Source organism: Musa acuminata, chromosome BXJ2-4 (assembly GCF_036884655.1).
Source record: "Musa acuminata AAA Group cultivar baxijiao chromosome BXJ2-4, Cavendish_Baxijiao_AAA, whole genome shotgun sequence".
NCBI lineage: Eukaryota > Viridiplantae > Streptophyta > Magnoliopsida > Zingiberales > Musaceae > Musa > Musa acuminata.
In genome coordinates this window covers 40,153,564-40,176,151 of record NC_088341.1, presented here as the reverse complement: position 1 = coordinate 40,176,151, position 22,588 = coordinate 40,153,564, and the positions used below count along the sequence as shown (strand labels likewise).

Sequence of the window (22,588 nt, the reverse complement as noted above, 5' to 3'; positions counted from 1 at the left end):
GTACTTGAGGCTCCACAGACACATGAATGACCCGGAAATTAGACACTAAAAGTACCAATTTTTTCAATCTTATGAGAGAACCAACCACAGAAGGTCATTCAAAAGACTTCTGTTACATTAAATCCACCCAATAAGCATGGTTGTAGAATTTCAAAGAGAAACTAGTTACTGACGAGTCTGAACCACCATGACCATCTTCTTCAGTGAGCTTCTCGAGGGACGACAGTCCTATTTGGGTCCGGCAAACTTCCCCATCATCTTTGCAATGACGGGGGCCACTTTGGGGTTTGCTTGGTGTTTGGCAAAGTTTGCTGGGTTATTCATCACTGCACCAACAACAGCAATGTGATCATACAACGAGAGATTTAGATATGAGAAATCATTTAACTTGATAATAAAGTAACAAACTACAATCACACAGATGAATTATCTAAAGTGAAAATAAGACCTTATAATCTCTCTTCCACCAATCTATTTGAGATGGTCATAGAAGGTACCAGAAGTAATAAAAAAAAAATCATGATTTCTCTCAGTGGAACAATGAAAAATCACAAGTTCAACACCGGTCAAAACTTCTATCCATTATCAGGTTTTTAACAAGCAGATCATCCCATGTTTTATATTTGCAGATATAATTATATGCTATTTAAGAGTAAACTTCAACCAACTTTAGTTGTTCATTTATTTCCTTAAAGAGCTTTCACTAGATGTTGCTGCTAGTGTTCACTTCTGGACTCAAGACAGAGACATCACAGACATAACGATATGCCCAGTCTACCAATCAGAATTGTCCAAGATACTTTTTTATAAAATAGGCCTTTGACCCATCTAAATTTAGAAAATTTAGAAAATTTTGCTGTCTTCTTGGTGACCACTAACCATTACATTAAAAATGAAACCTAAGCTGCTAAAAGCCTACAGAGGCATTTAAAACCTAGACTTCTTTGATGCAGAAAACTGGCCGTCTCTAGAAAAAGAATCACCTATTAGATGATGTTGCATATCTGTATATAAATGGATAGCGCACTTTACAAGGTTCCTTATCCTCATAAACAAAAAGGCTGTTACAAATCAGAAAATACTATGGTAAATAATTGCAGCTCATAAAACAATTTACAAGATTCGGGGGCTTTTATGTCTAATTATGGACTTAAAGACCCAGTTGCAGACATCACTTTCATCAGTTATAAATAACATTGTCACTGTAAATATCTCAGGACGAACAGAGTCTACAATTGAATTGTAGCAACTAATATGACATTAATCAAGAAAAACATAATAAAAAAACATAAAAATAAGTCACCACAATAGCGATAATCGAGACTTACCATCTTGAAGAGCAGCCATGATCTCCGGATCACTAAAGGCTGCCATCAGTTCAGGATCCTGCTCCACAAAGTAAAACAACCGAGAATATTTGCAAATGTATTATCGTATGAAATTGCAAGAAAAATAAAATAGATCGTATTCTTACATTCAGAATCTTGCTCATATCAATATTTCCCGGCACAGAACCAGGCACAGCTCCTGGGAAATCTCCAGGCATAGCTCCTGGGAAACCTCCAGGCATGGCTCCTGGGAAACCTCCAGGCATGGCTCCAGCGCATTCATCAGGTGTGCATCCCGATGATCTACATGATGATTGCTCTTGTTTTTTGGCCTTCTCATAAGCAGCCTATGAGAAGATAGAAGTTAAGGCATATAGCAAAATGTTGCTTAACAATGTAGTTTTACTTGTTCAAACCAACTACCTGAGCCTCAGCTCTTCGACGCTGCCTCTCACGTTCAACTTTTTTGTCCTCTTGCTCTTTCCGTAGCCGGTCATACTTTCTACGGTGCTCTTCAATCTTGTGTGCATTGGGTTCAACCTATATACGACCACCATGCAGATGTTATATATTCTTGGAATATCATAATTAGAATGCCAGCAAACTTGCACATAACGCTCTACCTTTTTTAGCACAGAACTTATCTCCTCATCATAATCCAACTTGGATGCCACATGCAGATCCTTGGCAGCTTCCTCCCATTTCCCAAGCATAGAAAAAGCAATACCCCGGGTTTTATAGCCTTTTGCAGAATCAGGGTTGATCTGAGAAATACCAATCCACAATGAGATCATTTGAAAATACTAGCATAGTCATTTGCAGGGTCAGGGTTGATCTGAGAGAAATACCAATCCACAATGAGATCATATGAAAATACCAGCAGAGAAGGTTTTCAAGTATCTTATCTTAAACTAAAAACTAAAATCCTTTGTGGATAAACATTTAATGTCTGTCAAAGCTATAGAAGCATATAATGCACAAATAATTTCGTCTGAGCAAGAAGTAAATGCCACAAGAACGCACACAAAAGATGATGACTCAGCAAACTAGCAACTCCATATAATCTTCCAATAAGCCCCAAAATTTATTGGTCCTCTGTATGTGCAGTTTCAGAATGATGATAAAAAGTTGAAATCCCATTTCAGTAACCTCTAGGTCTAGAACATAATTGTTAATTATGATCTCAATCACCAACATGAAAATTGTATCTGATGGTGTACAGTTAGGGGAAAATTTGCTTCTGAGACCAACAATCACATCCAATGCATATACCACTATCAATAAGATGGCCACAAAACATTGATGCAATTGGTGCTTTATATATACAATCTTGCACTTATCTTCGACATGTATGAATTAAGAAATCAATTTACTTTTATGTACAAATTAACTATTTCAACTTTCAGACCCTCAATTACCCCATAATGGACATTGATCCAAAAGAAGGGATCATGATGTAAACAGCATATTTAAATACAGATCTGATGTAACAGGCCTATCAAATAAGGACTGCCTAGGTTATTTTCTTTAGTGAAAAACTTTATGCAACTGAAGCTTCCAAGAGAAACATCATCTCTCGTTCTCTCTTTCGCATAATCAAAAAGTTCTAAGAAGCTACCAACTTGATGTGCAACTCCAGAGATTTATCTCCACTACTTTCTTGTTGTCAATTTACTTTTCTTCATTTTGTAGTTTAATACAACAAGTCATAATGCCCCAACCATTTAAGTTTATTGTTTTCAATATAAGCTCACATAATTCCCATTATTGCACTTATGCACCCTATTTTAGTAAAAGTTAAACTATTTAAGTACATGCATATGCTTTGTGTTTTTGTTGCCTTCCTTTATTAGAGACAATGTTTTCTAGAAGTCAGCATACAAAATCAAGCATTTGAAAAAAAAAAGGGTAATGTTACGAGCAATCAAAAGTATGAAAATTGAACTACCTCTAAAGCAGCAGTTGCATCACGGATTGCAGCATTAGGTTTCTTCATCTTGATATACACAGATGCTACAGAGAGTGATCAAACAATGTACCAAGTTAAACTACCTCCAAAGCAGCAGTGCTATAAAAAGGTACTGTACAACTGATAATTTGATTTTGCACTTACCTCTAGTAGCATACATTATTGCTGATGTTGGGTTCAATAATATTGCCTCTGTGAGATGCTCAATAGCCTCCTCAAATCTCCCTTTAAATTAGGCAAAACAAGTGATAGTAATAATAGTCAGCCTTAGAAATACCAATTTATATAACATTTTGTAATACCTTCGGAAATTGCTTCCATAGCTCTACCCTTAGCCTCTTGAGAGACATCACGATTTTCATCCGTTACTTCAACAGATGGATCTCCCATCTACAAGACAGCAGAACAAGATAATGCCTCTACTAATATAACTTGGTTGTAATAATAACTTAATCATAACAATAAGAAGTTAACATGATATTCATATACACTTACCTTTTGAGGAGGATCATTATCAGCTTCTACAATTTCTCCTTCCAGCTCAATGTCAGATTCAATAATTTCATCATCAGATTCATGGTCTACTTGAGGAGAATCTTTTGCATCAAAATCATCCTCATCTATTTCATCCACCAGTGGGCCTTTCTGCAATGGGTGTTGGTTATCAAAACTAAAGCTACAGATCAAGAGTGACAATCTGAGTAAAAGTAACAAAAAAAAAAAAGGAATTATGTTACTTTTCAATAATGGTATAAAATTTGTCATGCTAGTCCGATAGGCAACCAGTTGGAGACTCATAGTTCAGAATTTTAATCATTGCTTCAATGGTTGATCAGTTCGTGTAACCAAAAGGAAGAAAGATATATAAATAATAGCATACTCATAAAAAAACAAGGTGTTAGATGATATCCATGTCATGGAAAAGTTACTTAAAGAATTGTTGCCATGCACTTCTTGGCAAAAGATCTTTTCCTATTCTCCCTCAAAACAAAAAACATACTAATTTCAAGGACTTGGGAAGCTGACCCAATTTACACATTGTTATATGATAAAATAAACTCAAGCCAAGAATCAGTGAACTTGAAAAGCCAAATAGCAGATTTTGTCAAACAATGATTATGAATTATAATTGAAATATCTAGAGCCAACTACAAATGTTATTCTGCTCAGACATATACTTCTGAAACCACATAGCATCCTTCACATGCTAAGGATAGATGCAGAAGGATAGAAAGACATGTGGGGAAGGCTAAGCATTCTTTTTGACAAGTCTCGGGTGACAGGACCACTTATCCATCCACAATATGGACTTTTATGCGCTTGTATGTATCACGAACAGATGTAATCAGATGGTTACTAAAGCAAATTTGATTGTCACAATTAATGTGTAGAAAATCCCATTAATAAAGGATTCTGAATCTCATAATTAAGAGATTTTATAATCCCATAATTAAGGAAATAAATTAGTATCAAATCAATTAGTATCTAAGTTAAGGATTCTCAATCAATATCAAATCAGCCCATATTATAGGAAATGAATCAGAATGAAATATTATATAGAATCAATATAATCAATTTCCTTAGTTGTATATGTACAGGTTTTAATCAACCTATATATGTCTTCCTTTGTATACAGAAAAGATCAATGAATGAGAAAAATTATATTCTCTTATTTTCATGGTACCAGATATTGGTTCCTATAAGAATCATTTTTCTTCTTTCTTTCAGCCTTAATTGCTGAAGGTCTTTTCCTCTATTCTGTCACTCTCCGGATCAGCCCCTACTATTTCTTCTTCCTTGTTTGCTTGTGAGGAACCTACGCTACTATGTTTGGAGGAGAGAAGATGATACCGATGCTTCCATCTCCAACAAACAACTTAGGTGACAGTCCATCCTTACTGTTTACAACATGTAAACTCAACGGACAAAACTTTCTTCGTTGGTCTCCATTCGTAAAGTTGTATATCCAAAGAAGAAGAAAGATCGATTATTTAATCAAATCAACAACAGCACGTGCAGAGGATGATCCCAAGTTTGAAGTATGGGATTCTGAAAATTCTATGATCATATCATGGTTGATAAACTCTATAAGACCAGAAATAAGCCAAACATATATGTTTTTACCAACAGCAAAGGAGTTATGGGAAGCTATGATCGAGATATATTCATATAAAAGAAATTCAACCCCAGTATTTGATATTACAAATAAGATCAGAAAGCTTAAACAAGGTAATACTAGTGTTACAAAATACTTCAATACCTTGACACTCTGGCAAGAGCTTAATATTTTTTTATAGCTTTGAATGGTTATGTGCTACTAATAGTGCTTGATACATCAAAAATACTTGAGAGGGATGGAGCCTTTCAATTTTTTGGCAGGTTTAAACAAAAGAACTAGATGAAGTTCATGGAAAGATATTGGGAAAGATTCATTGCCATCTCTCCAAGTTATGTTATCCAAAGTTAGGAGGGAGGAAAGTAAAAGACAAGTCATGATGAGATCTTCCACTCCATCTATGGTTGCAGAAAATTCTGCAATTATTATGACAGCTAAAATTAATTATTCTACTAATACTATATATGTAATCAAAGGGAGATGATAAAAACAAAGTATCTGTGGATTTTTACAATAAACCAAGACACACGAGAAACTTGCTGGAAGATATATGGAAAACCAACAAACTGGAAGAACAATCGAGTTCGATATAAGGCTATTATCCAAGGATTTCGAGTAGACAATCAATCTGCCACCACCTTTGAAGGAGTCGAAATGCCTTTGTTCAGTAAGGAACAAATTGAGCAATTGTTTAAGTTTTTGAACCAGTTCCAAAATCCTAATCCTTCTCTTTCGTCATCTTGCTCTTTCGCCAAGAAAGGTAATTGTTTCATAGCTTTGTCAACTTCTTTTGGTCTTAAGGCTTCTTGGATCATAAATTCAAGTGCAACAGGCCATATGACTAGCCTTTCACACTTGTTATTCTCCTACACACCTTGTCCTGGAAACTCTAAAATAAAAGTTGTTGATGGATCACTTTCTTCTATAGCAGGAAAAGCCATGATTGCAATTTCAGGTTCCTTTGTATTAAATTTTGTGCTTTATGTTCTCAACCTGTCTTGTAACTTGTCTATTAGCAAACTCACAAAGGATTTGTATTGTGTTGCTAAATTCTTTCCTTCTCACTATGAACTTTAGGACCTTTATTCAGGGAAGAGGATTGGCAATGCTCAAGAGAGTGAACGACTTTACTATCTTGAAGATGACACTACTTGGAATGGACAAACTCAATTGACAATAAATAGTAACACTCCTACTAGTAGTGAAATAATGTTGTGGCACTAGAGCCTAGGCCACCAAAGCTTTTCTTATTTGTAAAAACTTTTAGCTTCATTGTTCAAAAATAAGAATACTTTACTATTTCAATGTGAAATTTGTCAATTTGCTAAACACTGTTTTTCCTTCTCGGCCTTACAAAAAATCCGAACCAGTTCTTCTTATACATAGTGACATCTGGGGTCCTTCTAAAGTGACAAATCTGTCTGGAACTAAGTGGTTTATAACATTTGTTGATGACCATACAAGAGTATGTTGGGTTTACCTCTTAAAAAAAAATCTGATGCTAAAAGGACTTTCAAGAACTTTCAAATGATGATCTAAAATCAATTCCAAGCAAAAATGCAAGTTTTAAGAACTGACAATGGTAGAGAATACTTTAATACCATTCTTAGTTCCTGCTTATTAGAGCATGAAATAATTCATCAGTCTTCATATATTAATAGCCCTCAACAAAATGGTATTGCAGAATAAAAAAATATACACCTACTTGAAGTAGCACACTCTCTTATTTACCACTTATGTTCCTAAATATATTTGGAAGAATATCATTCTTACTCTTTCATATTTGATTAATTGAATGCCTATCAGAATGTTTAATTTTCAAACACCACTTGATCATTAATCTTCTATTCATCCACACGTGAAACTGTTTAACTCTCTTCCACCAAAGATATTTAGGTGCATTGCATTTATTCATATTCATAATCATCATCGATGTAAGCTTGAACCTTGTGCATTAAAGTGTGTGTTCATTGGCTACTCCCTGACTCAAAAGGGCTACAAATGTTATAATCTTATATAGAAACAAATATTTGTCACTATAGATGTCACATTTTCTTAAAACCAAACATATTTCCAAAAAATTCATCTTCAGAGAGAGAATTCTATCAAGAAGATTGTTTTTGGGGACTGTCTCTACCAATCCCTATATCCTTATCAGATTCATCTGCTATTTTCACTCTACCAAACCTACCTAGCCAACAACTAACTAGTCACATCGATACTCCTGAATCCAAATCTCCAACACCACAACCCAAATCTCCAATGCCACAACATGCTATTTAACAATCTAGATCAGGGGGAGATATCACTATGATTGCACTTGAGCTTCGTGTGTATTCAAGACAACAAAATCTAGGAAAGATCGATGTTCACCCTCCAAAGTACTACCAACAGTCTGAACCGATAGTAATCCAAACATAGACTCAAGTAACTATATTCCTTCCTCGGATCTTGATATTCCCATTGTCATTAGAAAAGGAATTAGATCTTGTTTGATGCATCCTATATCTAAATATGTGTCATATTATAGATTGTCTATAGCCTTTAAAGCTTTTACAACTCACTTATCTAGTTTAGAACTTCCAAAAATTATACAAGAAGCTCTATTAATTCCAGAATGGAGAGAGGCAATTATGGAGGAGATGAGAGCTCTTCAAAAGAATAAAACTTAAAGTGTGGTACATCTACCAAAGGGGAAGAAACCAATGGAATACAAATGGGTGTTTACTGTTAAATAAACGATAGATGATTCTATTGAAAGATACCAAATCAGATTGATCGCAAAAGGATTTACTCAAACATATGGTATTGACTACCAAGAAACATTTGTTGCGGTTGTATTCGAGTATTGTTATCTCTTGCAGCTAATTTTGAATGACTTTTACATCAATTAGATGTGAAAAATGTCTTTCTTAATGGAGAACTAAGGGAAGAAGTATACATGGATCTACCACCCGGCTTTGAGAATCTGTATGGCTCGAATAAGGTGTGCAAGCTGAGAAGATATGAGGTGATAGGCTATCCAGCTAATCCCTTGGCATGTTTCTTCAGTAATGGAAAGCATCTTATTTTCTAAAAAACAAAAGTTGTCATGCAAAGTACATAAAATTGGAACTTTGTTTTATAAAGCTAATGGTCACATAATACTACTCTGAGGACACAGGTGGTAAAATCAGCTAACTAAATCCTATGAGCACCATGAAAAATTACCAAACAGTTGGTAAATTTAACCTATCACGTAATCACAAGTGTCCAATTGTTATTAGGTAGTGCATTCCAAATAATTATCTCAAATGTTCATAACATGGCACACATAAGAGCTAAATAGTTCATGTAACTTAGCAAGACAACAAACAAGATATCAAAATTAGATTTTCAATGCATTGAGCCAAAAAAGAATAATTAGCAACAAGGATACAAATAAAGTAAACAAATTAACTAGGATATTGTCTTTAAATGTGTGACAGAACAATGCAAAGGCATTAACTCCCATGAACATGTTAAAGTTTTTTTATTTGAACTTAACACAAAGACAATCAACATCAGGTTTTAAGATTCTTCTCCAAACAACAAAAATCACAAATAATGGAAGTAGGCAAATAGCTACTTGTTTTGTACAAGACACCAACATCAACACACATGTGCTATGAGATTCTTCTCTTGCATAGTTCAGATCATTTGATGTACATAAATGCTTCAATTACATTACAAACTAAAAGTAAATACTTAATAGGATGATATATAATTTTTAATAGGATATGAAACTTATTGTTCAGGAAAAAAAAACTAAAAGTTGAATTTGCATCGTTCTAAATATCAGCCTACACGATTGAACTCAATCTAGATATTCAAATCAAAATTCACTGCCCAACATGATTCCCAATATCCTGAATTTTCTCAAGGTATTGTAATCCATGTTCCCAACATCTGTCGAGGTTGGTCCACATCACCAGTTCCCACATAAAATCAGCTCAAGTATCAACTAGGCTACTCCATTTTTTATTGATTGTTATAATTACCATTTACCAGATATCATATTGGAAATAAATTCAATTACAGTAATATATTAAATTAGTGTATCATCGAGAAGCTTTTACATACATCCACTGCTTCACAGCAATATTGTACAACTTCCAATCAAAATTGACTGTTGTGGGTCAAAAGTTTCCAATCTATTTTATTTTTGTTAATGGTTCAAATTAATTCTGAAGTGTTGGCATTTATTCCATCATCAGTTATGTCAAATTTTGCAGTTCAATATAGAATATCTCTCCAATATTTCTTTGAATGGTATTGATGGCCAATACACAACATAAATCATATGTTTGAAACTTATGTTGCTATACATTTGCTCCCTATCTTCTCAATTGTTCTAGTTTCAAAGGCTTAAGGGTATCCTTTCCTATAAAAATGAGAAAATATACATTTATTACTACTTCTAGCCACCGAACTCAATTATCATCCATCTTTAATCCTTTTTTATCATGCTTAGGTCCTACTGTATATACAAGTATACATCATATAACCTCTCCTCATGAAACTTGTTAAATATGGATTTCCTGTTGTCTTTCCACAAGACATAGAGCCTTTTATGGTCTTTTCTTTGACAAAGTAGTGAATCTTATATTTATTAATTTATTGAATTTGACTGCTGGAATTTTTGAATTCTGATTGAGCTTGCTGATTACTTGATTTGATCAGAAGCCACAATGTATAACCTGTAAAGCACAAAAAATCAGCCAAGAGAATCAAAGTTTATTTGAACATTTGAAGAGAATATGGTACAAGTAAATCGGCATTTTCCTTTTGAACAATCTGATTCTCCATCTTACAATGATTTCCTTGAATTTTAACTATCAGCTATTTCTACTGAACTTAAGTCATGTTCTCCACTAAAAACAGATCTTTATACTGTATTTGATAACCTTCCATCACTATTTGCTTACTATCAAGAGGTTTTAACAATAACAAAGAGGCCGGAACAAACATGGACATGAGAACTGTAAGAATAGGCCAATATTATCAAGGATGTACTTGATGTCACTTTGCCCCCTAAGCCACCCTAATGGGATGAAAATGCAGTATGTTAATCTTCTTCATGCAGGTTCCTGATTAGTTCCTACATGCACACTTCATTTCCTGGAATAGTGTGGGCTGTGCATAAAAGAGTAGACTTAATTGCTCCCCACCACCAGACAACCACTTATTGTGGTTCGCAAATATCAAGCATTTCAGAGTGCACTCGCATCATTCATGCTTCTTTATATTCCATCATGATACACAATGTGGTGATTGTGTACTTAAAATGTCATTGTAGCCACATATGATAACTGCCACAAGTAAGGATAAAATTTTGTGATTGATCAAAGAATTTCAAGCATTTACATATGCATTGAAATGTGCAAATTCAGGATACAGAAATTCATGCATTGAAATGTGCAAATTCAGGATACAGAAATTCCATGGTGCCCTTGGAATTAAAATATTCAAATTTGAAGGGACAGATTTAAAGGATAGATTTTATAAGTAATGTTTGTAAAGATGTTTGGTTAATCCTGATAAAATCCTGAATGTTGTTATAACAGCCTATACACCTGCCCAGGCACTTAATATGCCCTGGATATAACCAATTTACGCAAACAACATGAAAGTCCATTTCTTCTATTTTAATTCTACATGTAGGTGTTCTTCAATACTTGCAAAGGTTTCACTAGCAAGGTGACTCGAACAGCCTTTAACATTTCACCGTAAAAGAATCAAAACAAGAATTTGTATCATGATTGTTTGCCACTTTAAGTTTTATGAGGAAACAACTCAAAGATTCCCTACATGCTTACTCAATATAGTAGACAACTGTGGCGTGGATCTTGTTTATTATGACTCCTCTTCTCCCCTTCCTCTTGTTTCCACTCTTTTCCACACAGCCACTTGTGCCTATCACCACATTGCAAAATCACCAAACTGTTGCTACTTCAGGTACATACATTAACATATTTAAATAATAAGCCTCGTTATTTAAATTCCATCATTCTTTAAAATCTTATGCATCTCTTGTTATGCAAAGGTGATTAGCTTGTGGTGCTCCCAATAGGTTACTCTCATTTGGATCGTATATAAAATCACCAACGTGACAGTTCACATGGCTAGATAGCTACCTAAATCCATAAACCAATGTTCGCTGTGGTGGAAGAATTTACAGACTAAGTATTCTTACAAAGAGAGACAAATTTACCAGGCCTCCCAAAGGATTCCATATATCAAACATTAATTCTCCAATTTGAACTGCTATGATATGGGCATATCATTAGAAATTAGCTACTAAAAACTTGATTGTGGTAGGTCATCACAGATCCAAGCAACATAGTCCTCATCAAGTTCCAGATAAGCAATGACAATACTCTATGGTACCAAAAGCTTTAAATATCAGAAACCTAACCGATTTGAAGAGAAATCAAACAATCGAGAAATAGGAAGAATCTGACGGACAAACGTATATCACCACAAACAAATAGAAAAAAGAAAAAGGAAGAGGGTTAGCAGACTATACCCCCTCGCATGCACACGAATGGGGTGACGCTCCGGTCTTGTAAGCCGTCGAAGGAAGCTTCGCGCCCAAACTAAACGCAGAACAAGCGCCGGGTTCAGACATCGGTCCGACGAATCACAAATGAAAAAGGGACGTTTTACCTCTCGAGGTAGTCGCGGAAGAAGGCGATCGAAGGATCGGCAAGGACGGCGGGGTTTTTCTTGCACTGCTCCACAAACAGTCGCAGCTCCTTCACCTTGGCCGCATCCATTACGCCGCCGTCAACGAGAGGGTGAGTGGTCGAGGAAGTGAGGCGAACAAGAAGAGGGTATCGATCCGAGGGCACTTTTTGTAGAGGGATTTAGAACGCACCCACCGGCTTCTAGTAGCTTCCGAGCGCGTTGGCGTTGGGCCTTGTGAAGCGGTTTAGGAGAATAAAGAAACCGTGGGCGAAGGTTGGGTGAAATCGTAAATCCATAGATCCGTGGGGCTGTTTTGTATACTAATAATTACCTTCAATTATTATATTTTTTTTTACACTTCATCACACTATAAGCTTATTCAGAAATATTATAATTAAATAAATTAACTCAAAAATTAATAAAAGTTAACTAGTATATAAAAATAGAGCTCCAATAACAGAAACAATAACAACCAAACAAGGAAGCTTGTCGGTTATAATATTTTTTAATGTAATATTTTTTGGCCTCTAACATAATAAGCTTATCTAAAAAAATACTCTAAGTAGAAATAAAAAGACTTTCTTTCATTTCGGAGGCTTACAGTGCTTTTAAAAATATTATAAATTTATTTAAAAATATTATAATTGAAAAATTAGACTTACAGTTCATCCTTTGAATTGGTCCAAAATCAATGAATGGATTCATTCAATAGATCGGTTCAATAAAAATAAAAAATATTATAATATCATATCAATGATATTTAAGAGATTATAAAAAGATGGAACACCTTTGGGAAATATGATGAAGGGGCATCTCTCTATTTTCTAAGAATTTTCCAGTTTTAGAGATCTTCACTTTTCATAAATAATCAAAATATTGTTAATTTATAATGTTTTAATCATATTATTTATGTTTGTGGAATATTTTTAATCATATATTTTGCCAAAATAATGGCCAACTATTTAAAAAAAATTATAATTGATGAATTTAGAAGTCAACAATCAAACATTATTTTGAAGGAATATAAAGAGAAGTATGCAGCATAATAAAGATAAATTTTAAATAGAGGTAGATTAATAATGTTTCTAACATATGGAAGATATGAAGCCAATGCTATGTAACGCTCTCACAGTGCTTACCATCACAGTTAGATGCATCCCACAACACGCGCTCTGAAACGCTCATTAACGCCGGAAGCCAAAGCCAAAGCCACACCCTACGCCTCAGCTTCCTCCCTCTTCTCAACTCCCACTATTCCAAACTTTGAGCTCAACGCCACTTATCGCCCGATACTTGCCGACCCTCAAATCTACACCAATCTCCTCACATCGCTCTCCAAACAAGCGGTTCTCTTTGGTTCCCATCACCCGTTCGACGAAACGCCCCTTAGAGATCGATTCTCAAAGAGCTGCAAGACCTTGCACGCGCGGGTCCTCAAGCTCGAACTCCGGCTGTCCGGAGCCGTCGGTAACGCCCTCGTAGATGCCTACTCCAAGTGCGGCCACGTCTGCTACTCCCGAAGGGTCTTCGACCGCCTCGAGGCGCGGGACGCGGCCGCATGGAACTCGGTCCTCTCTGCCCACTCGCGCCATGGGCTGCCGGACGAGGTTTTGCACTCGTTCCGTTCGATGCGACTCGCCGGCGCGCAGCCGGACCAGTTTGGCTTTGCGATCGCGCTCTCTGCTTGCGCCCGGTTAACGGGTCTTGTTTTCGGCCAACAGGTGCACTGTGATGTTGTGAAGACGGGGTTTGAGTCCAGTTCTTTCTGCGAGGGGTCTTTGATTGATATGTACTCGAAATGCGACTGCGTCGCTGATGCACGCAAAGTTTTCGATGGAATCAATAGCCCTGACATCGTTTCCTGGACTAATATGATTGCCGGCTATGCTCGGATTGGTATGTGTTATGAAGCGGTGGAACTGTTTGCGAAAATGGAGAAGATGGGGGATGTACCTGACCAGGTTGCACTTGTGACCACTATAACTGCACTTTTGAGTTTGGGAAGGCTCAACGATGCACAAGCCTTATTCTGGCAGATGCCTTTGCCAAACACTGTAGCTTGGAATGTGATGATCTCCGGTCATGCTCAACATGGGCATGAGGTTGAAGCTCTTAGTTTTTTCAAAGAAATGAGAGGAAGGGATGTTGAGCCCACTCGCTCGACTATAGGAAGTGTGTTGAGTGCTGCTGCCAACCTCATGGCCCTAACTGAAGGCCAGCAAGTGCATTCTGAGGCAATTAGGTTTGGTCTGGATTCAAATGTTTTCGTCGGGAGTTCTTTGGTGAACCTATATGCTAAATGTATTCAAATAGAAGATGCAAGGAAAGTGTTTGATTTCTTGGATGCAAAGAACATCGTTATGTGGAATGCAATGCTCGGTGGATACATACAGAATGGGTATGCAGAAGAAGTCATGCTCTTGTTTTCTGAGATGAAAATGCTTGATTTTGAACCTGATGAGTTCACTTTTGTTAGTGTTTTTGGTGCCTGTGCTAGCTTGGAGAATCTTAACTTGGGTAGGCAGTTACATTCTTTTACAGTCAAGAATAAGTTTGTGGCCAGTTTGTTTGTAGGGAATGCAATTTTAGATATGTATGCTAAATGTGGAGAGCTCAGTGATGCAAGAAGGCAATTTGAATGTATACCTAACAGAGACATTGTTTCATGGAATGCAATCATAGTTGGGCTTGTGCATAATGAAGAAGAGAATGATGCGTTCAGTCTGTTTCATAGGATGTTGATGGATGAGGTGCAGCCTGATGAGATATCCTTTGCTAGTGTTATAAGTGCTTGCTCTAATCTACAAGCTTTTGAGAAAGGAAAGCAGATTCATTGCTGTTCTATCAAATCTAGTTTCAGTTCAAATCTTTATGTGGCAAGCTCGCTTGTTGACTTCTATTCAAAACATGGAGAAATTGAAGCTGCCAAGAGAGTCTACAGACAGATGCATGAAAGGAGTGTCGTCTCAACAAATGCGCTGATTGCTGGTCTTGTTCAAAACAACAATGAGGAGGAAGCATTAGAGATGTTTAGGAAAATGCAGGTTGAAAACTTGGAGCCTTCTGAGTTCACATTTTCAAGCATCCTTCCTGCTTGTTCTCAGCCTTCAAGATTAATCATGGGGAAACAAGTGCATGGGCACTTACTCAAGTCTGGCCTTCTATATGATAGTTCATATTTAGGAACCTCACTTTTAGACATGTATCTGAACTCCAGAGAAATCGAAGATGGCAAAAAGCTCTTCTGGGAGATGCCTGAAAGAAAGAGCATGGTATTATGGACAGCAATCATTTCAGGACATGCACAAATTGGTTACAGTGATGATGCGTTGCTTCTCTTTCATGATATGCGTAGTTACAATGTGAAGTCAGATGAATCCACCTTGGCCAGTGTTTTGAAAGCTTGTGCTGACTTGGCTGCTTTAAGAAATGGTAAAATGGTCCACAGCCTCATCATCCGAACTGGCTTTGGTTCCTATGAACACACAACTAGTGGTCTTATAGACATGTATTCCAAATGCGGTGAAGTGGGAGCTTCTCTTCAAGTGTTCCAGGAGTTAGGGAACAAAGAAGACATCATCTCATGGAATTCTATGATAGTCAGTTTTGCGAAAAATGGGTATGCTGAAGAAGCTCTTGAGCTCTTTCAGCAAATGGAGCAATTACAAATAAAGCCTGATGACATCACATTTCTTGGTGTCCTTACGGCATGTAGTCATGCAGGCCTGGTCTCCAAAGGCCATAGTATCTTTGGTTCGATGACTACAAAGTATGGAATTACTCCAAGAGTTGATCACCATGCTTGCATGATTGATCTCCTTGGCCGCAGTGGTTATCTTAACGAGGCTGAGGAACTCATCGATGAACTACCATTTGAACCCGATGGTGTGATCTGGGCTACACTGCTTGCAGCCTGCAGAATGCATGGTGATGAAACAAGGGCGAAGCGAGCAGCAGATAAACTCATTGAATTGGATCCGCTAAACTCTTCTCCTTATATATTACTCTCTAATATATATTCTGCATCTGGTGATTGGAGCAGGGCTAAGATGATGAGAAAAGCAATGCAAGAAAGAGGAGTGAGGAAGTTACCTGGATTTAGTTGGATTACTGTTGGAAAAGAAACTGTCTCATTTGTTGCAGGAGACAAATTGCATCCAGATGCTATCGAAATCTGTGGCACTCTGAAGCATTTGACTGCAGAAATGAAAGAAGATTATTATGTTGATTCACTTTCTCTTGGTGAAGTTTTTGGATAAAATCCCTTTTATCATTTGCCTTGTAGTTCACCGAGGTCCATATATGTGGTTCTGCCTTGAATTAGAAAGAGCCATGGAGAATATGGTTACAAAGCAATATGAGGAAGTCCAGTTAAATGTGTTCTGTTAAGCAGCCATCGGGACCAAATTCTGAGTCAAATGGTTTTTCAAGACATCACCTATGATACGAGGGAGATAAGTTTCACGTGATTTTTAGAGGGTGACATTGCGAAACCTGAAAATTAAGTGTTGGAGTTTCGAAAAAAGCCACAGCTTATGGGATTATTTTTCTGAAAACTACATTAGCAGCAGGAGCCTCATGAAAATTTCATGACTCCTCATTTTCAAGTGAAATAATTTTATTATGGAGCACCTTGATACATGGAAATCCAAGAAGAGATTAAGAGTATGTATATCTTAATTAAGTAGATTTTTTTACTTGAAAACTTTATCTTCATTCATTTTCATCTCCTCAATTTGTGGTGATGGTGGGAGTGGTGACAATGGCAAAATGAGATGATGACAATGGTAGTAATGATGTGTTTGATGGTAGAGGTTGTTGAGGTGTTAGTGGTGATAACAATGGTATTGACACACTAAAGATGGTATCGATTGCAATGATGGTGATATTATGATATAGTTGTGGTAGTGGCTACAAGATGATTGTGGTAATGATAGTAACTGTGTGGTAGCTGTGTGATGATTGTGGTGGTAATAAGGGTGATGGTGGTGAGTGATGGCATCAACAACAATGGGGATGAGATGGGTGGTGATCATCATAAAGAATGGAGGCAAAATGACCGAGTAATGATGGTAGCATCGACAACACAACAATATCATAGTTTTCGAGTTGTTTTTACATTTAAAATATGTGTTAGTTTCAATTTAGTTCAATTCTAAATGGGATATGGTGTCGATCTTAGTAACCTTACTTTTGTGTTGATTTGGGGTTTGCCTCATCATTTTGGTGACATGAATTTCATAATCAATCTTTGTTGTAGAATATTCTTCGACATAATTGATGCTTCGCTTGGACTCTCTATTATGACTTAGTCGATGTCTATCTTGACTGTTGGTAAAGTATTATGGTCAAATTTGGTCTTCATCATTTATTATTTATAAAAAATACTGAAAAGTTATTCTCCTTTCAGTAAAACAACAACTAAAAAAAAATAACATATGCTCTTATGACATATACAATGGTAGAGACATTGATCAGCATTGACAAATCATATCAAATAGAATTTGTTGCTCAAATTGACAATTTGCCTTATACATGTAAACTTATACATTTATGCCCGTTTATGATATACTACTATACATATAGGACATATTATGGTCACTAACATATCTTGCTTTTTGTCGTTTATCTGTGTGCATTGGCGGATAAACGCAAAACATATCATAAATGTGAATACAGATTTATTTGATTAAAATTACTATGCTTTTTAATTTTCAAGAAGAAAAACCATTGATTAACCGTCAGATCAACTGCAAGGTCTTAGGTCGTAAAACTATCGTCTTTACCAACGATCACTTTCTTCTTCATGTAACCTTCTTATCTTGATTGTGATCAGGATTCATTATTAGAGGTGGCAATTCTTCCTTGGAAATCAATGTTGGTCGATGTAGAGCATCCACTCCGTTTATGGTTTGGAAGTTCTCAAGAAGGTCCATCTCCAAGATTCAACGTTTGACGTATGTTGTTCCTTTGGTTTTTAGAAGCTATTTTCTTTAATATTACTTCTGTTTTAAAGTAATTCTCAGTGACTAACATCACCTACATTACCTTTCTTTAACATTACTCATAAACTATATCTCCTTTATGTTGCAATGTACATGATGCTATTGTTGCTCGCTTTCCAACTAAGCTTACTTCCTTTTCAAATAAATAAATATATATATATATATATATATATATGTAAACTTTCTCTTGTTAGCACAAGAACCAACATTAAACGACGTTGCTGTTATAAAAATGAATCCAAATATTGTGCTCGCTCACATAAAGGTTTTCCGATTTCCCCTGTTTAGTAATGACATTCTTGGTATTGGCGGACATTTATGTCTATCTCATGGTAAAAATGTTTCTGACGGTCAAGTTACTCTGTGCTTACAAGCATGCTCGTAAATATTTATTTAGCTTGTTTCAAATAAAAATATATTTAAAAGATCGTTCCATATAATATTAAATTTTATAACCATCAATTTAAATTATAATATCTAAATGTCTAACTAATTTGGTATGCTCGATAATCGCTTTGTTCTGTTTGATAATTGATGTGGCATGTTATTAACATGTTCTAGAATCTCACTTGGTTAGATTCTTTTCATTATTAGATAGAGTAAGGTAGAGGTCTTTGTTGAATCTTGAATTTTAATTATGAAACTAACTGATGAGTTTATTAGACTGATATATTTTTAAGATAATTAACAAATGAAATATTTTGATCACGGACCCGAACCACAAAAAGCCAACTATTAAGTAAGAAAGCAGAACGTTATGTTGAAAATTCATCATGTCAAAAATTAGATATTGAATCGGAGGATTGGTCGACGTGTCAAAAATCGAACTTTATGCTAAAGGTTCGAGCATCGTATTAAAAGGATCAAATATTACACCAAAAGAGTGAATGTCATAGGAAAATTGACATATCAGTAGAATGAGCATATGTCAAATGAAAGGGTGATGTGTCGAAGGTTGGGGTAAGATACTAGAAGATCGGACGACATGTCAGAATAGTGTATAACCTGTCAAAAGCTTCATAAACGTGTCGAATATATGGTTGATTTGTAAAAGTCTTAATCGAGATTATTATGAATTAATTTGAGTGGGTATTAGGCTGAAACAATATCAATTATTAAGAAAGTCATTAGGCTTGAAGTCAGGCCGAATTAAGCTCGTTAGAAGGCCAAAGCGATGGCCTAAACTAGGCTTGGGTGATAGTACTACTAAGCTCAAGCGGTAGTAGTACTGCTTGAGTCAACTATCAAGTACTATTTGTACTTTATCAATATTTCTATAGTATCACTTAGACCGACGATAGTACCACCAATCCAGATTTATAACATGGTTACAATAATAATACTATCCATTGACTGTGGTAATACTACCCGTATCCTTAATTTTAGAGAATTTAAATATTTGGCTTTATTCTTGAAGCCTTTGGGAACTTATGAATACCCCACTTAGACATGGTTGATAGAATATTTAGCTAAGCTAGTGAAGTGTCATAAGCTCTCATTTTGTGTATAGTTTGAGTCTCCTCCTTCTCTTGTGTTTGGTTGAAATTCTAAATTATAGGACGTGAAAGATCTCTTGTAAAAAGATAGTGTAAAAGTTATCTCCTAAGCGTGAAAAAGAAAAAAATTATAATAAGGGTAATTGATCTTCGTTTGTTAGAAAGAAGATCGATAGTGAAAACTGATAATCTCGAAGGAAGAGGAATCGATAGGGGACATAGGTTGAAAAAATTGAACTACTATGCCTCTATTTATTTGCTCTTTACATGTGGTTTAGTTTTACTTTAACTTAATCTATCGAGTTTTTGAAATATATTAATTTATTGATCGAGTTTTAAAATCGATTAAAAATACTATTACACTAATTCACAACCTCCCAGTGTCATTAAGTTCTTAACAATTGATATCAAAGTAAGGTTCTCTTATTTGGATTAACTCTCAAGAGAGAGTAAATGATATTTTCACATGTCTGCCAATATTCAATATTGAATGGGATGGATTACACTTTGAAAAATATGAATAAGGATTTTTTTACTTTCTATGAATTTTAATTTATAAAATATTATTAAGTTTGATTTTTAAAAATCTTCTAAATTGATAAAATATTTTTTAAAAGAGAATTTTTTCTTTAAATGCTAAAACTATAAATACTTTATTTTATACTTTAGAGAAAAATATGTTTAATTGAGTTTTTACTTATGACATTGCACATGATATACGACACACGCTTGAGGTCATTTACGTAAGCACAAGTAGAATAAAAGAATCTAAAATTAATCTTTAGTTTACGGTTATTAATTATTTAAAATGGAGCCAAGTAAATCTATTAGTGACACGTATACTTGTTTTATGGATGTTGTCAATGAATTAAAAGCTTTTGGTAAAATGTATAATGATATTGAATTAGTAAGTAAGATCTTAATGTCTTTTTCTAAAATTTAAGATCCAAAGATAATAACAATCTAAATAATCTTCCTTTTGAAGAACTCGATATTTAATAACATATGAAATAACATGCAAGTGACAAATTATGCCTAATGACTTTTAATGATGAGATATTTTACTCTTTTGAAACTTTTTATTATAAAATAAATTACTTAAATTATTTTATAATTTATATGATCTAAAACGATCGGTAAGAAATATAGTTCACTAAAAATGGATTATGCATTACTTACTAATGAATTTGATATATTAAAAATTATGCATGACAAATATACATCAACTTCTTGTAATGCTTACACCAAATGTGAAATTTTAGAATCATCTTAAAGAGGAGTTACTTATAAAATCACATATTTTAAAAAATATAAAAAATGACTTAATTACCATGAATGAGAAACTAAAACATTGCTTACAAGAATTAATTGATATAATAGAATGTTTTTTTAAAAATAAGTTTATACAATAAATATTAAAAATATTTAAAATTAGAAATAAGTTATTTAATATAATTCTTACTTAAAAAAAAAAATTTGGCTTCTCAAGTAGTAGCATATATGAAACGTCAATCAAATTTGTAAAAGGACTCACACTATAATTTCTCATAAAGTTAAATATATTTTTTGTAAAAAATTTAATCATTATGCTTAGGCATGCTTTCTTAAAAATATAATTATCATAAATTAGTTTACATTCCTAAAAAAAAATAAGTGATTTAAAACCAAATGGTAAGAAAGATAGATATAACTATAAAGGATTTAAAGTTAAATTGATATCTAAAATAAACTCATTCTCGTAGGTTTGTCTCCAAACAAGAGTTAGGAGTAAAAGATGATATCTTAATAGTAAAGACATACGATCACAAATCCTATAAACTTCTCAAACCTTAGATAAAAGATATATTACATTTGGAGACAACAACAATAAAGAAAAAATTATTGACATTGAAAATATTGATAATAAATCAAATATCTTACCTGAAGATGTGCTTTTGGTAGATGACTTGAAATATAACTTAATAAGCATTAGTCAATTTTATGATAAGAAATATGATATTAAATTTGAATTTCATGCTTAAATATCAAGTAAGAGTAAATCTATGATAATTTTAAGAAGTGATAATATTTATACTATTGATCTTGATGCTTTTCGTAATGTAACTTATTTTTCAGTTTTGAATGATGATGTATAACTTTGGCATAGGAGACTAGTACATGTTAGTATAAAATTAATTTCATAAATTAGAACTAAAGAATTTGTAATAAAAAATATCTAAAATTAAAGTTATTAAAAATAAAATTTATGATACGTGTCAATTAGAAAAATATATAAGGAATAATTCAAACCCAAAAACTAAGTAAAGTACCTCTAGATTATTACAAAATTTGTTTAAAGTCATAAAAAAACCCAAAAACCCAAGCTTCTAAAGTCATAACTATTTATTTAGTTCTTTTCAAATAAAAAATATTATTTTAATCATTGTAAAAACATCCTTGAGAGACCGTTTTATATATTTTTTATTTTTATAATCATCGATTTACCAAGAGAATCATCATTCTAGCTCAAAATCCAAAGTCATTATCTAAAGATCATGCAATAAAATTTATCAGAGACTCCTAAAGTATCCATCTTCCTAATACCATTAGGATTCTCAACTCCAAGGTTTGCTAAGATAATCTCACGCTGATTAAGGAAAACAAAAATCTAATTGTAAGGGTAAATCACGAATCTATTGCAGTAAATTTCTGAACTTGTATTAGCTCATGTCAATCCACAGAGGCAAATATTTCTACTCATTGAAACCCTAATTCTCTCTACAGCCAACGGACCTAAGTACGTCACATATGGAACTACCAAAGCATCAGCAGGAAATAGCGACTGATCTTGATTATATATAAAGCTTTGTATGTCTGTCCCTCAGTTGATGCAATGTGGCCACATAATGAGTCACTCCTCAATCTAGCTAGCTAGATTTAGGCACAAATTTAGTGGATCATCAGAACAATATGTGTGACATATCTGG

General features: G+C 34.5%; 2 protein-coding genes across 3 annotated transcripts; one reads left to right on the top strand and one right to left on the bottom strand.

The window, feature by feature from the left end:
- Window positions 1-38: 38 nt before the first annotated feature.
- Window positions 39-12,322, bottom strand: LOC103983029 (FAM10 family protein At4g22670). Its single transcript, XM_009400162.3, has 11 exons — window positions 12,101-12,322; window positions 11,961-12,030; window positions 3,793-3,942; window positions 3,600-3,687; window positions 3,442-3,522; window positions 3,277-3,341; window positions 1,952-2,092; window positions 1,752-1,868; window positions 1,475-1,675; window positions 1,329-1,386; window positions 39-326 (listed from the first exon to the last, which is right to left on the bottom strand). The coding sequence occupies exons 1-11, from the start codon at window positions 12,208-12,210 to the stop codon at window positions 229-231; spliced, it is 1,179 nt and encodes a 392-aa protein (XP_009398437.2). The 5' UTR covers window positions 12,211-12,322; the 3' UTR covers window positions 39-228.
- Window positions 12,323-13,231: 909 nt separating this feature from the next.
- On the top strand, window positions 13,232-18,225 carry LOC135610859 (pentatricopeptide repeat-containing protein At3g09040, mitochondrial-like). Of its 2 annotated transcripts, XR_010486352.1 has the most exons (2): window positions 13,232-16,786; window positions 17,958-18,225. XR_010486352.1 is itself a non-coding variant. In XM_065105846.1 (1 exon), the coding sequence occupies exon 1, from the start codon at window positions 13,273-13,275 to the stop codon at window positions 16,378-16,380; it is 3,108 nt and encodes a 1,035-aa protein (XP_064961918.1). In that variant the 5' UTR covers window positions 13,232-13,272; the 3' UTR covers window positions 16,381-17,425. The 2 variants fall into 2 exon arrangements, 1 of the variants encoding a protein (XP_064961918.1); XM_065105846.1 differs by lacking the exon at window positions 17,958-18,225 and having other exon boundaries at window positions 13,232-17,425.
- The last annotated feature ends 4,363 nt before the right edge of the window (window positions 18,226-22,588 follow it).

Coding starts and splice junctions, on each gene's coding strand:
- LOC103983029 (XM_009400162.3), bottom strand. CDS start 12,210: ATGGATGCGGCCAAGGTGAAGGAGCTGCGACTGTTTGTGGAGCAGTGC. Junction 3,688..3,792: donor ATAATGATCCTCCTCAAAAG/GTAAGTGTATAT, acceptor GCTGTCTTGTAG/ATGGGAGATCCATCTGTTGA. Junction 327..1,328: donor CATGGCTGCTCTTCAAGATG/GTAAGTCTCGAT, acceptor TTGTTGGTGCAG/TGATGAATAACCCAGCAAAC.
- LOC135610859 (XM_065105846.1), top strand. CDS start 13,273: ATGCATCCCACAACACGCGCTCTGAAACGCTCATTAACGCCGGAAGCC.